General features: G+C 48.0%; 2 protein-coding genes across 5 annotated transcripts in view; one reads left to right on the top strand and one right to left on the bottom strand.

The window, feature by feature from the left end:
* The window catches only part of LOC142575029 (uncharacterized), a 129,356-nt gene extending 122,175 nt beyond the window's left edge, over positions 1-7,181 (top strand). The window contains exon 4 of the mRNA XM_075684004.1: positions 6,980-7,181. Coding sequence (XP_075540119.1) covers positions 6,980-6,992 — 13 coding nt within the window. The 3' untranslated portion in view covers positions 6,993-7,181. The remainder of the gene's footprint in view (positions 1-6,979) is intronic.
* Positions 1-14,363, bottom strand: part of LOC142574986 (uncharacterized) — a 119,044-nt gene that overhangs the window by 18,442 nt on the left and 86,239 nt on the right. For 2 of the 4 annotated variants that reach the window (XM_075683971.1, XM_075683982.1), the window contains exon 1: positions 5,306-5,730. The exons of 1 other annotated variant lie outside the window; for it this stretch is intronic. In XM_075683971.1, coding sequence (XP_075540086.1) covers positions 5,306-5,586 — 281 coding nt within the window. In that variant the 5' untranslated portion in view covers positions 5,587-5,730. Of the gene's footprint in view, positions 1-3,943; positions 4,659-5,305; positions 5,731-14,363 lie in introns of those variants that run through there. One more of the 4 variants, XR_012826546.1, reaches the window with a different exon arrangement.

Here is a 14,363-nt window from a genome sequence, read left to right as displayed (position 1 = left end):
CACACAGGAAGTCTGCGTACACGTCGCACAAACCGCTTCCGGAAACCATGCCTGTCTTCCGCTCTGTACGTTTCCACGGCAACCAATCTAGCCGTCCCCCGTGCGTAATTTGACCGCCGCAGTCGCAGAGTCCGTCATTTCCATGTCGCGCCTGCAAGGATTGTGCATGGACAACGTGCATAGGAGGCTTCGTACAGCACCTGCGTCACCTCGTAATCGGTGTCGTCCGAGCTCTCATCGCTAAACGCGAGCTCTGCAGCAGCACCGAACGCAGCCATGTTGCGAAGCTACACAATGTTAAGCGTAAGGTGCGTACCCACCAGGTACCGATTTCGCTTGAAGACGACAGTGACGCGAGCTATTTCCGCCCGAATCCGCGCTTTGGCAGCGGAGCAAGTGAGAGGGATCCGGCGCGGAGCGAGTTGATCCGAAACGACCAGTGGAATGCGCGAACCGGCCCCAGATCGGCCCGTGAAATTAGGATTCGTTGCCGCGGTGCAACAAATCCTGCTCCGAATCGAGCAGTGAAAAATGCCATAAGTATCTGACTTTTGCGCTCAAGCTCTGCCATCCTAAAAGCGCACCGTTGCGCTCCCACCTGCTCGCGCCTTTCCCACTCCTCGGCTTCTCCTTTGTGGCTCTCTACGTCTTGAGAAACGCGGATTTACGCTTCACCGTCACAGTTCTCGCGCATTTCTACTTCTTCCAGCTCCCGCCTCTCGTACTCCACTTCTTTTTGCGTTCTTTCATCATTAATTTCCCAAGCCTCCTCAGCTTCCTCGACCGTCACTTCTTCAGCATACATGATGTCGAGTCCTGTTGCTTTCGTTTTTGCGGAGCCGAAAGAAATACCTAATTCCTCGCAAATTAAAAGTAGGTCCTGCATTTTAGATTTCTCTGTACCGAACGCCGCCGCTGTCTCTACTTTTCGCTTTCATTCAAAGATGGTTTCCCAAGTCTGGTCAGCCTCCTCGACCGCCACAACTTCTTGCTTCATGACGTGGAGAGCTGCATCTTCTGTTTTTGCGGAGCCAGCGGAAATCACCAGCTCCTCGCAAATTAGAAGGAGATACTGCACGTCGAATTTCTCCATAGCGAATTTCTTTGCCTTCAAAAGTCACCCTTCCTAAAACTAAAATTTGTTGTTTAAAGAAGGTGAATTTCAAAACAGTGCCCACAAGAAAACACCCGCACTCCCCTAGCATCTGCTTTGTTCTACTATAAAGACAGTTCTAGCGCACGAACAGCAAACCCCTCCCTTATCGCTACCATCAGGAGACTGCAGAATTTCTCAGCGCTCCTTTCTTGCAATGTTTTCCTGGCCTTACCGGCCTCCTCCCACCTCCTCCCCTTATCCTGCGAAAGCTCCATTTTCTTCCTTTTGCCTTTCGCAGGGCCAACCGAAATGCCTAAATGCTCATGAATTTCGAGGAATCTTTACTACTACAACGGCTACAACTACGTGTATGTGACAAGATTTTCCTTTCCAATAGCATTACTCCCTGCCTGTGTCTAGTAATCAAAGCCACTTTTCCCTAATTCTGGGCAGATTGCTCAACAGTCTCCTGTGGAACATTATGCGCTCGTGTCTTTTGAAGGGGTCACCTTGAAAAGGCAGACATTTGAATTACCGTGCCAGATTGAAATGCTTGGTCCGCTATTTACCCATTAATGTTAATAAACTCTCGTATATTCACATGAAGGCACATGTTGCCATACCGGAATTGAAGTCGAGCATTACCGTAGGCGTGTCCATTCAACAGATATCGCTACACTAGTGTCTCTTTCTAACGACCCATCCTGTAAATAAAATGGGATGTACATTTCCATTGCACTTACTCTTCTTACGCAGTACCCGGATAATTTTTTGGCAAATATCTTGCGAGGTTTAGTACGTGTGTACAGAGCCACCGAAAAGGGCTTTAAAGGAGCACTACAGAAAAACTCTAAATTTTAAAGATTAGATATGATCTGATTTCTTGAGACATGCCTAGAGGAGATATTTAAGATATGGAGACGTAGTCCGGACCGTCGAGGTAAATTTGTCACATTCACAAACACTTATCACCCCAAACTTCGCTGGTTGTGTTTCTGCCGCGCTGGTTCCAGTACGCAAGGACAAGCGCTGCTGAATAGTAAATGCTTTATACAGTTTCATCGCTTGTTAATACTCTGTTGCTCTAAATAACGCTATATCTTGGGGTCATAAAACTGTATTTTGGGTCACAACTTGGAATAAATTTGCGTGAGCTGCCCTGTTTATGCATGCACATACTGAAGTTCACTTTCGTTTTTTGCATTTTCCTTTTTGACTGGGCGGATAGCAAAATTTTTGAACGAAACCACGCAAACACGTAGTGGCGTAGTGGTGAAGTACCGCGCTTGGGATCTGTGTTGGTCCGGCGATGTAATACTGATCGGAGTATTTTTATTTTTTACTTCCTTGTTCTTTTTTTATTCCACTAAAGCGTTCTGTGTTGCTTTCTATATTTAAAGAAATAGATTCCATGGCCAGGGGCTTCGTATTTAACTCACTATAGCTGTTTTTCGCACCAGTACCCAGCGCCTCCCAGTACGCCGCGCCTACCCAGCGCCCCAGCATCCAGCGCGCGACACTGGGCCCATAATCCGGCGCGGCACTGGACACTGGATACTGGGTTCTGCAATAGGACAGCCAACCTGGTTTCTTAGGCTTACGTATGCCTCCTTTTCCAGCTCTTCCCTACCTCTCCCACACCGTTCAATCAAAAATTTTCGCGTCTTCCCACGCGTGTACGCATATATCACTCCTGAAAAAAACAAAATGACAAAATTACACGAGACCTTCTCGCATGTTCAGCTCGCCCTTCAAGCGTTTTTTCACTTTTCTCTTCTCTAATTTGAGCAACAGGCCACGACAGGTAGCACAGTGCCAAATTTGAGCATGGCCTGTGCGCTACAGGATCATGCCACTTCTGTATATCGTCGCAATGACGCCTAAGCCCATCTATAGTGAGGCCAACATCCCTTTAAGGTCCAACCCGCTCCCTCCCACCACGAATCTCTCCCACCAGCCTTCCCCCTTCTCCACTCTTCGTTTTTTAGCAGAGACTCGACGTCGCTATATCTTAATTCATTCAAAACTTTTCGCTCAGGTTATTCTTTCAACTCATGTCTTTATGTCCTATCCGCGCTGACCGGCTGAGCGGACCTTCCAAACCCGCAAGCGCACGTCGCCTACGACGCCCACGGCCTCTGTACAGTTCTTTGAAGGCATCCGATTAACTTCTTCCGGCAACTCCTCTTCCTGTCTCTTTGTTTCTTTTTCTTGCTCCTTTCCCCTTCCTCACCCTCACGCCCTCCTCTAGATTTCCTGCCACGACGGTTAGAAACTCCAAATGACAGCACTCATGTTCTTCTTTACAGTCTCTACCTTTACAGCCAGCCGCAGGTGAAGTCACCTCAATAACCCGTTGAAACTAATCCACCGAGGATGACAAGGCCGCCTTTGACAGAGATAGGTCCACCGTTGACCACCGTTGAAACGTTGACCGTCCTTCCTGGGGCACTTTATTCCTCTATATTTAACTGCTATACCAGAGCGAGGCAAAGAGTAGTTTTATTCAGAAGTGTAACGATTTGAACGGCTTGGTATATCCTTAGTTTTTTTTATGTACGCAGCACACGATCAATTAACACCCAAAGATAAAGCGAGGTGGAGACATAGATCGCAGCTCTATGTGTTTCCTCTTTTCCTTTTTTCTTTACCTTATTCTACCGAGCGTAACGTATATGACGTGAAGATGTACCACCTCATGTCTTTTACCGTAACATGTTGGCGTGAATTCCGAGAATTGCAAAACAACGATTAGCAAAAAGAAAAAATACAGAAATTATAGCCAATCAACAAACATAACCTATTTGACAATATATTTGCTAATGGAGGAAAATCCAAGATCTCACGTTAATAAGGGCAAAAATGCGTACCCGTTGCAGCAGGAGTGTACGAAAAAAAATACTATACAAAAAAGGCGCGAGTCACCGACAAGTTGCGTCATTCTCCGGTGCCTGGAGCGGCACGACATCAGAAAAATTGTCAGGGCTCATTCAGGATTCCGGGTCAGAGTTTGCAGAACCGATTTTATGGAAGCCTATAACGCCCCAAGCAACAGCGGGGACGTCCTTGTACTGCTTGAAAAGTATGAAAACTTGTGTGACAATTAATCCGCCACAGTCAGAATGGCGGCGGAGTGCCTGGCATCACGGAACTTAAGTCGCCGCGTCTTGATGATCTCGTGGTGTTTGCCGCGGGGCCAGGGCCGCGCGTCGAAGGCGACAACGGCGGACTTCTCGACGCCAACGCGGAGCCAGCCACGCAAAAGCTGCGCGCGCAGTCAAAGCGAGGAACGTCGCCCTTGCGCCAAGTCCAACTGCTGGAACAGCGGCTAGAACTGCGCAGTACAGCTGCGATGGCCAGGTGTTCGGCGGAGGCTTCGAGAACCCGAGGCTGGTGAAGGCGTCGCCTGGGATGACAATACGCTGCACCAGCGGCCAGCTCCGTCCGGCTGCTGTGAACCACCGTCTTGCGTGCGGAAGCTGGAGGCAACAGCGACGCCGTGGGTGCACCAACCGATTCACGGCCAGAATGACAAGGGCCGCCTCTTCTCTGCTGCTTACCACTGAAATAAAAACACTTCGCATTAAGTCGGGAACCTTTGCGTCACAGTTGCTAGAAGTTACTGCATAATTTATACGTTCTCTTCTACTTGCTTTTTCCACCCTGTAATAAATTTCAACAACATATGCTTAAATAACTGAAAATTAATTTAACTCTTTCTATTGCTTTTGGTCACCGACCAATGGAAGCTTTCATATAAATTATATTGTGCTTTTGGCACTTCGGCGTGACACACACACACACACACACACACACACACACACACACACACACACACACACACACAAAAAAAAAAAACGCAAATGATACAGGTGCTCTGTGGTGTGTTCTGTCCTGGTCTTATTTTTTTGTTTCGGTGCCTGAAATGTTACTAAGTAAGCGTCAACTTATCCATGGAAAAGCTCCAGATGGTTACGCACCAAATGTACAAAGCACACACAGGTTTCTGCTACAATTACCTCTAAGTCTGAACAAGTATTGTAAATATGCCTAAAATCCCTATCGCGACAATTTAGGCGGTCTTCGATGTAAGGTGCCACCGAAATGAGCACCAACTCTCGACAGAGCACTGCACCTAAAGGCTACCTTTTCAATGTTTTCTCCCAGAAAGACTTCTGTTTCGCTAACAGAACACGGGCGAATATTCACCTGTCAGCTGTTCCGTTGACGAAGGCGCGTGGGCAACTCTCCCCGGACCAAAGGAACGCCGACACGTGACAGCCGCCGGTAGGAAAAGTCCCGGGAGGCGAGCCGGGTATCGCGCCCCCACAAGAAGGCGGAGACCGAGCGTAGCCCTGCGCGGACGCTGTTGCTGATTCCTGAGCGAGGCCGCACCTGTTGTGTTGCTGAGCTGCTCGGCAAAATCCGCGGCCAGCCGTGGCTCCATCCTTGTTCACAGCCGGGGCATCAGATTGCGAACGTTGCTTCATGACGGACACGAGGCGTCGATACCGCACAGCTCGGCGGTAATGCAGGCCTTGCCGCTGGGCGCGTCCTAAAACCTAGCCGTATTTTCTTTTAGATTAGGCACTGCGGAACCGAGAAACTAGTCGCTGGCAGACAGTAGCAGTGCGCGTGCAAAATGGCGGAGGGCGCGCAGTGCACGAGACAGCTGCCTGCTGCGTTCTTCATTTTCTTCTACTCACGCGCCTCGATCGCATACGAGAAAATATCTTGCGAAGGTGCCTTTGCTGCAGAGGGCAAGATGTACGTGTGTCAGCGTGCATTGAAGTTTGTGGTTTATTACAGTTAACCTTGTAACTAAGATACTGAATACTTTTATTGTTCTTTCTTTTGCATCGTGCACAAGTAAACATTAAGATAAGTACAAGACCGTTTGTCCATAAACTTAATCGTGCCATGCAGAAACTTGCTTATGAAAGCCCGCACCGCACCGTTTTTTAGCGTTGTAGTAATTATAAAAATGAGCACTAGAATTATCTGTATACCCTTCAAATACAATAACATGTTAGATTTTGAACCTTTGAAAGCAAAAGCACCTCTATCCGAAATGTATCACCACCGCGTTTCGTCACATGTAACATCATCATCAGCGTTGTGCACGTTCGCAAGGGACTCGTGTCGTGCGGAGGAAAAGAACGCTCGCTCTCGACGGGGCTGGTCTCCACCGTTCCGCTTGGCCTTCGCCTTCCAATAGAAATGCATGGACAAATGGACAACGGCATGGCTCGTGTGTCACCATCGTGTCCTCCTGCTACATCAAAGGCCAGACGACAGTAGCCTCTCTTCTAAATACCGTCTGGAGGCGAATCAGACTACATTCCTGCCGCGGATTGGCAGTGCGAGAAACTTTTTGGGCAACGGCATTCAGAAAATTCGATTAGATATCAAAATGTCTTTACTCTGAGCAAATGTCTGTGGTTCTCAAGGGTTGTTCCTGTTAACGTTGTCGGGACCACTGGTACACCCCAAAGATTCTATCTGGGTCCGCTTTCATTTATTCTGTACATCAATGACGTTGCTTCTGGTATTACATACACGTTTGGAACGTTTGCTGATGATTGCCCAGGATACAGAGTTATAAAGAGTGAATCTGATAAACTAGCAATACAGCACCATTTGGATTTTATTGCCTCATGGTTCGATGAATGGGGAAATGTCAATTGAAAAAAGAGTGTGCACGTCACCTTTACCAGGAAGTGCTGGCGCAATAACAATTACACTATAAACGGTGCTGCGATTGATAACACGGTACAATATAAATAACTGGATGTATTTTTACGGCTGATTTAATATGGAAGAGGCTTGCAAACAATCTTAGAAAAAAAAAAAAGCAATTGAAACTGTGTTTTTTTTTTCTAGGAGGAACCTTTAGCCGATTACCAAGGAAACCTAAAGAACATTCACCACTCCACATTTCAGCTATATTACCAGCTCATCGTCAATCCAGCCGCATTAACCGCAGCAAAGCCGTGTATCCTCCCCCGGCGCAGACTACCTCTCATCTACGATCATGTTTTGTGAGAACTGCCAGGGACTGGAATGGTCTGTCTGCCGACATCACGCACCACTCCGACGCTCATCACTTCAAGGCTGCTCTCGAATCACTGTTTTGTTAAACATTGCCCATCCCTCATGTAATGCCCCATCTCTGGGGCCCTTGAAGTATAACAAATAAATAAATAAATGTGTCACCTTCCTGCCTACTGTATTCGATTATGGGAGTTATTGCTGGGATCCACACTGGGGTCTCAGCTCGCAGGCAGAGTTTAGAAGTGCAGAACAGGGCAGTGTAGTGCGCCTTTCGTAATTGTAAGAGAACGCTAAGTATGATGGAGAGTAAAAAAAGACTATATTTGGACAAACTAGAAGACTGCCATCGAAATCTTAAGATTAATATTTTTTTGCATAATGTATATTACCTTAAAACTGGCATCGATATAGAGTTGTATTTTAAGCCGCCCATTTATGTCTCTGAAAGACGAGACCATTACTTGAATATATGCTAGATTCCACTCTGTGGTACCGCCTTTCGCTATTGCTTTTGTACAATCAATAAGGCATTAGAAGCTTCTGTTGCACAATATTGTTAACATTTTGGAGCGCAGCTCTTAGGCGCGAATTACTGCGGCGAACGTCTGCGTCCTACCTCGTAAGTGAGCGAACGAGCCCAGCGAAAGATGTAAGCAAACGCGGAGCGCTGCGGGGGATTAAAAAAGTGGCAAGAGCGAAGAGAGCACAAGGAGGAAAGCGGAGGAGAAGGGTATGGTGAAAGGGCGAGAGGAAACGCGTAGTGCCGCGCTAGAGGGGTCTTTGCGGTGACGATGGCTACGAGATGGCGCCAGAGTAGCGCGCATCGTCTGTATGGAAACAAAGCACTTCATGAGTGGAGGTTGCCTGCGGCGGCTGCTGTGAGTCGTGCCCACGCGTCATTCACGGGCTTCCTCTCGCGATCTCCCGATTAGCGATGCAGTCGCGCTACACTTAGCTCCGTTTGCAGCGTGCCACCCGGGAGAGATTGCCCGCGCCAGTTAATATATCGCCAATTGAAAATGTGTACAGCTGCGCTCAAATTTTGCATTAGAGAGTATCGCAATCGTGGGTTAATTTTTTAATGATAACATTGGCCATGCTCTAGAAAGGCGATAATATGTAGTTTCCCTCTGTGGAATTGCACTTTTCCCCCCTTGCTGTAATGCCTGAAATGCCGAATCTGGTACAAAATAAATAAAAAGTGCAAAGGGCACTTATTCCTTAATTGCGGCCACATCAGCAGAAGCACCGAGACTTGACCAACAGTGTCCGCCACAAGTTGAGCACAACGTAAGGTTGTGCGTTTGACTGTGCCTTAATTAACTTCGCCTGAAATAACATGAATGGTCTTCGATTGGACTCCCACCAAAGGTCGTGAGTTCGAGTACCTTAATTGACTACCTTAAATAACTGTGTTTAAATCAACTTCGACTTAACACTAAATGTCGTGGGCTCTACTCCCACAGATGGTCATGGGTTCATGTGCCTTAATTTACTATACCTAAATAAAGTCTTAATTAACTTCGCCTTAATCAACACCAAAGGTCGAGGATCCGTAGCATTTTTTGTATCATGGCATGGTCACGCCAACGCCAGATTTTCCGCCTCATGAGCCATAAAATGCTTTCGCATTTATGAATAACTAAATAAAACTGCGACAGAACACACCTCTCGATGACTGTCGACGGTAATGCGTTAGCACTGAATAGCCTACCGATTCAAGGTATTGGCACCGTCGTAACGACTTCCGTGAAAAGGCGTCCACTACAGCGGGGCTCCTCTTTCGCGCTTCCGTACGAACACTCGGCGCCATCTAGCATCGCCACCGCAAAGCATGCGTGTGGCCTCGGAAATGCATGGCGCGCCGGTGCGTGCGTACGCTGAGAAGCGCGTGGTGCGAAAACCGGGCTCCGGTCTCGGTGTTTCTTTCCGGAGATGCGGCGCCATTTACCGCGGCTTTCGCGAAGCCCGCACCTGGCCTCGGAGGCGAGAAGCGTGGTGTGCCGGCGCCTGCAAACGCCGATAATGGTTCCCTCGCTTGTCGCACACTCCGAGGCACTTACTCAGTGAGCCAAGTTGGCGAAACGTTCATTGAAGAGCGGCACATGCCCAGTGCATTCAGGGCGCGGTTCGCTAAAGCGTTGGCGTGAGCGGCGTTCATTGAAAAGCGATGGACACCCAGTTCGTTTGTGGCGCAGACTGCAAATGCATCGGGTTGCTGCCCTTGAGGAACTCTTCTGACGTGGGCTCGATTCTGCTCAGCATTGGAGAAATTTGAGGGATATTTTTCGTCGTTATAGGGCGGCACAGTCTCGGCGGCCCATAACTAGTTACCCAAGTTGGCGTCAAATACCCAGGGGCCCAAGTTGGGGTCAAAGAGGTTCATTGGAGACCAGAAAAGACCAAGTGGCGCACACCCAGTACTCCAAGTCGACGGAAAAGAGTTTATTTGAATAGTGGTACCTACCTAATCCCGCCTCTACAGAGAGTTACGTCGGTGTGTAAGACGTTTGTTGAAGAGCGGCACGTATATACACAATTGCGACACACTCAGCGACCGAAGTGATGCTACCCATCTGACCACGAACTGAGATAATTTATTTGAAAGAAGGCAGAGATGTCGGCCTGAACTAACGCGCTATAGCCTGCTATCCTGCACAGGGGAATGGGGAATGGAGGCGTAAAGGTGTGATGAGGAACGATGATGACAGAAAGAAGGATGCACAACCATGAAAACAAGCCCGCCCACCCGCCCTTGTAAAGTGCGTCAAGTGCCCAAAAAATGCGATTGTCTGCAAACGTTTCAGAGGAAGGCATCGTGGAGCAGGCGACACTCGCCCTACCCTTCCAGGAGGTGCTGCTGCTGCTGCCGCTACAGCACAGGCGGGTGTCCTAAATCCTGTGGACATGACACAGGTCTGGTTCAACCAGGTTGCAGTGAATGCAGCAGGTCATCTGCTGGCGCCAGTGCTGCTTGTGGCGCGGACAAGTCTCTCGCCATGGATGTCAACACGTACAACTTCCATGTGGTTGGCATCGCGTGTGCCTTCGACAGTAAGCCATTTGCCACCAGCAGCTCACCCGGAGGCGGTGGTGAAGGAGTCCCACGGAATTCAGTTGCACTATCGATTTGGAGCAACACAAAAGTCAAAGTCAACACACCTTCAATACTCGGGGACACAATAATCCGCTAGTCCACGCACTCTGTCAATGGCCCAACTTGGTGGAGTGTTCGTATTGCAGCATGTCATCGTACTTACTGTGACTTTGAGAACTTCTCGACTGTTCTGGTGAGATTCGTAACACTTCATTGGGTCAACCTCGCTACGTTGGCTTCAAGATTTGCTTGCTTCCGCACATGCTGTGCCATGCCCACTCGACGACCCGGCTTCGACATTCGCATCCTGATGTTGGCAGTGGTGTTTGTTCCTGCCGTCGTTGTTATTTGTTTAAGAGGTGGAAATTTTCTATTACACTTATAACGCTAGAAGTGCTTCCGTACACATTGTCACCACATAGTGGCTGATTTGTGTGAACAATAAAACCCCAATGTCTAACAAATGTAGCCCTTTGCTTGATTTCTGTAGTATGTGGTATACAAGGTGTGCCAACTATCGTGCACCAATATCTTTAAAAAATGTGCAAATGCAAGTAACAGGACAGAACCAAAGTAACGTTGCTTGCTGTCGCATTGGAGACATTACAATTATATTTTGCATTCCGCCTAATTATATAATTAATCCTAATTCACTAATCAACTTCTCAAACGCAATTAGATTAAAAGTGTCAATGACAAAATTGTAGAGCAACATGAAAAACTTCCGGTACAGCTTTCTGTTGCTTAATACGTGATGCTAAAAGTCTTTTTCGAGTGTGAAGGAAGCCCGCGAATGCACGGAAAGGGCCTCGAGCGGGGCCATGTTGACGGTTGCTGGCGTAAATCGCACAGCCAAAGCTTGCATTACTACCCTGTCACTTTTTAAGGGGCAGCACACTCGACTAAAGCCGCGTTCTTTCGTACGCGGAACGTTTGAGAGCACTGCAATCGCGGCACGCAAGCGGGCATGTTACGTGGAATATTCTTTTTTTTTTGTAATTCGCGGGCATCTGCAGTAAGCGCGACACAACTAATATTTAATAGATAGAAGCTTAGAAACTGTCTAATTGGCAGCTTTGCCCCACCACCAGCTTCAAAGTTCTAAATTAGACGCATCTATTTAACCTAACCTAACCCAACCCAACCGTTGCAGTTGTAGTCGAAAAATGCAAAGCCTTTCTCTCTCTCTCTCTCTCTCTCTCTCTCTATATATATATATATATATATATACATATATATATATATATATATATATATATATATATATATATATATATATATATATATATATATATAATCTTTTGAAGATATAGGTAGAAGCTAGTAAGTTGGATGTGATTTCTGCCACCAAGTAAAACAGTAATTTAGCTGGCAAGTGTAGCGATTTGACCGAGTTAGCACGTATTTATACTTCCCGTACACAGTGGACGATAAAGCAGACCGAAAGGAGAAAGTGGGCGGATACATAGCGCGCAGCTCTACCGTGTGTCACCTCTTATGTTTTATTGGTTCAGTTGAATATGAATTAGGTACATGTGAAGTCCACCCGCACCTACTCATGCCTGTTATAAGCTATGCATAAATTACAACAATGCAAAAACGATGCCGCCCTAAAAAGCAAATATTCAGGCCAAACTACAGATATCGCACAAGTGACGATTTATTTTTACAAAACCAGAAGAAAATAGAACCTCTTGCTGTTAACGGTGAAGCTGCGTGCGTGATACAACACTAATGTATGGAAAAAAGACAACGCAGAAATATCCGCGTCACCGGTCAACTGCGTCATCCGCCGAATTCTCGTGATGAGCTCCATCGGCTAAATTCCCGGGCGAAGCGAAGCTTCCAGGTCAGCGTTTGCGGAGCCGATTTTATGGAAGCCTATAACCCGCCCACAGTAACAGCCAGGACGTCCTTGTACTGCTTGAAAAGTTCGAGAATTTCTGTGAAAATTACTCCGCCCCAGTCAGAATAGCGGTGGAGTGCTTGGCCTCGCAGAACTTCCCGTGTGTTGAGGTATCGCAGGGCTTGCCGCGGGAAAGGGCGGCGCGTCGAAGGCCACGACGGCGGGATTCTCGACGCCACGCGCGGAGCAAGCCACGCCCAAGCTGTGGTTGCACTCAAAGCGAGGCACGCCGCCCTTGCGCCAAGCCCCACCGCTGGAACAGGGACCAGGACAGCACGGTGCTCCTGCGATGGTCAGGCGGTGGGCGGAGGCACCGACAACACGGGGCTGGCCTGGGAAGACACGCTGTGCCAGCTGCGAGCTCGTTCCGCCTCCTGTGGGCCTTCGTCTTGGTTGCTGAAGCTGGAGCGAGAAGCGGCGGCGTCGGTGCGCCAGCGGATCCACGACCAGTGTGACACGCGCCGTCTGCTCGGTTGTCAATTCCGCTGAAATATTTAGATCTCGCGTTATGTCAGGCTGTTCACATCAACGTTGGTGAAGATTAATTCAAAGTCTATTTGTTCCCCAGCATATTATTTTACCCGCAGTGGTAGCCCAGTGGCTATCGTTGGGCGTCTGAGCTCAAGGACGCAGGTACGAAACCGGTCGGGGTTGCCGCTGTGGGGCGAAATGCAAGACCCCAGGTAGTCTCAATTAATGCAGAATCAGATCATGGTTTTGGAGCGTCAAGTCCGCAATCGTTTAAATACTACTTCTTTTTCTTTCTTTTCAGTAATCGCTTTTGATACTAAATGCCTAAGTTACACAAAAGTAGCATGAAATCAAATCGCCTATATTTTCTGAAACAATTTGTTACAGGCCAGTCGCCGTCGTTATATAATGGTATAACTGGCACTTGGCTACAGGGAGCATATTCACAGAGTTGCGATTACGCCAGAACAGTTCTCAGGAGCCGATACCAGCCGATCGTGATCTTGTACATTTTATTACGGAAGGGCGACCTTCCAATGGCAAACACGCACTAAAAAACGAAAAGCCGCCGCTTGCTGGGCTGCTGCTTAGAAGCATCGCAGGCAGTGCAATAAAGCTACCAAAAAAAAAAGAAGACGCGCAGATGATACACATGTAGTGCGGCGTGTGCTCTTTTTATGTATGTCTTTTTTGCTGTGTCTCAACTGTAGTTAAACTGCCCTCAACTTGTCCAGCAACAAGTTCCAGGAGTCTACGCACCCAGTGTAAAAAAACACAAGCAATTATCTGTTGCAATTACCACTAAGTCAGAATAAGTAGTCAAAATATCCCTAAAATGGCTATGGCGACGATTTCTGCAGGCCTCGATGTACGGTGCCACTGAGATGAGCGCCAACACTCGACAAACCACTGCATCTCAAGGCTACATTTTCAACGTTCTCTCTCGGAAAGACCTTCGTTTCGATTACAGAACACGTACGAATATTCACCTGTCAGCCCTTCCGTTGACGAAGGCGTGCGGGCAACCGTCCCCGGACCACAGAAACGCCGACACGTGACAGCCGCCGGTATATTGTCTTGCTGAGCTGCGTGGCGAAATCCGCGGCCAGTTGTCGTTGCATCCTGGTGCAGAGCCGGGGCATCACATTGAGAACGTTGCTTCAAGACCGACACGAGGCATCACTGCAGTGCAGCTCGGCGCTGGCAATAACTCGGCGGTAAAGCAGGGCTTGCCGCTGGGTGCGTCCTACAACCTAGCCGTATTTGTTAATTAAGCACTGCGGAACAAAGAAACTAGTTGCTGGCAGACGGTAGCAGTGCGCGTGGAAAACGGCGGAGGGCGCGTAGTGCACGAGACAGCTGCCTGCTGTGTTCTTCATTTTCTTCTCCTCACCTGCGTCAATCACATACGAGAATATATCTTGCGAAGTTACCTCTTATCGAGAAGACAAGATGTATGCAAAAAGAAAGCATATGTTGATGTCAGTGTGTGTTGCATACAGTGCATTATTACAAAGAAATTGCAAACGCCACGGTGCCGATTTCAATGGGGGCGAAATGCTAAAATAAAGAACCTGGTGGACCAAATTTCCGGAGTTCCCCACTACGGCGTGCCTCATAATCAGATCCTGGTTTTGGCACGTAAAACCCCATAATCGTTAACGCTATGAAAAAATTACCTATATATCCTATAGTTATCACGCCCCGAGTGGAACTACAGTGGCCTTCCAATTGTTCTC

Source organism: Dermacentor variabilis, chromosome 1 (genome assembly GCF_050947875.1).
Source record: "Dermacentor variabilis isolate Ectoservices chromosome 1, ASM5094787v1, whole genome shotgun sequence".
Taxonomy (NCBI): domain Eukaryota; kingdom Metazoa; phylum Arthropoda; class Arachnida; order Ixodida; family Ixodidae; genus Dermacentor; species Dermacentor variabilis.
This window is presented reverse-complemented; position numbering and strand designations above follow the sequence as displayed.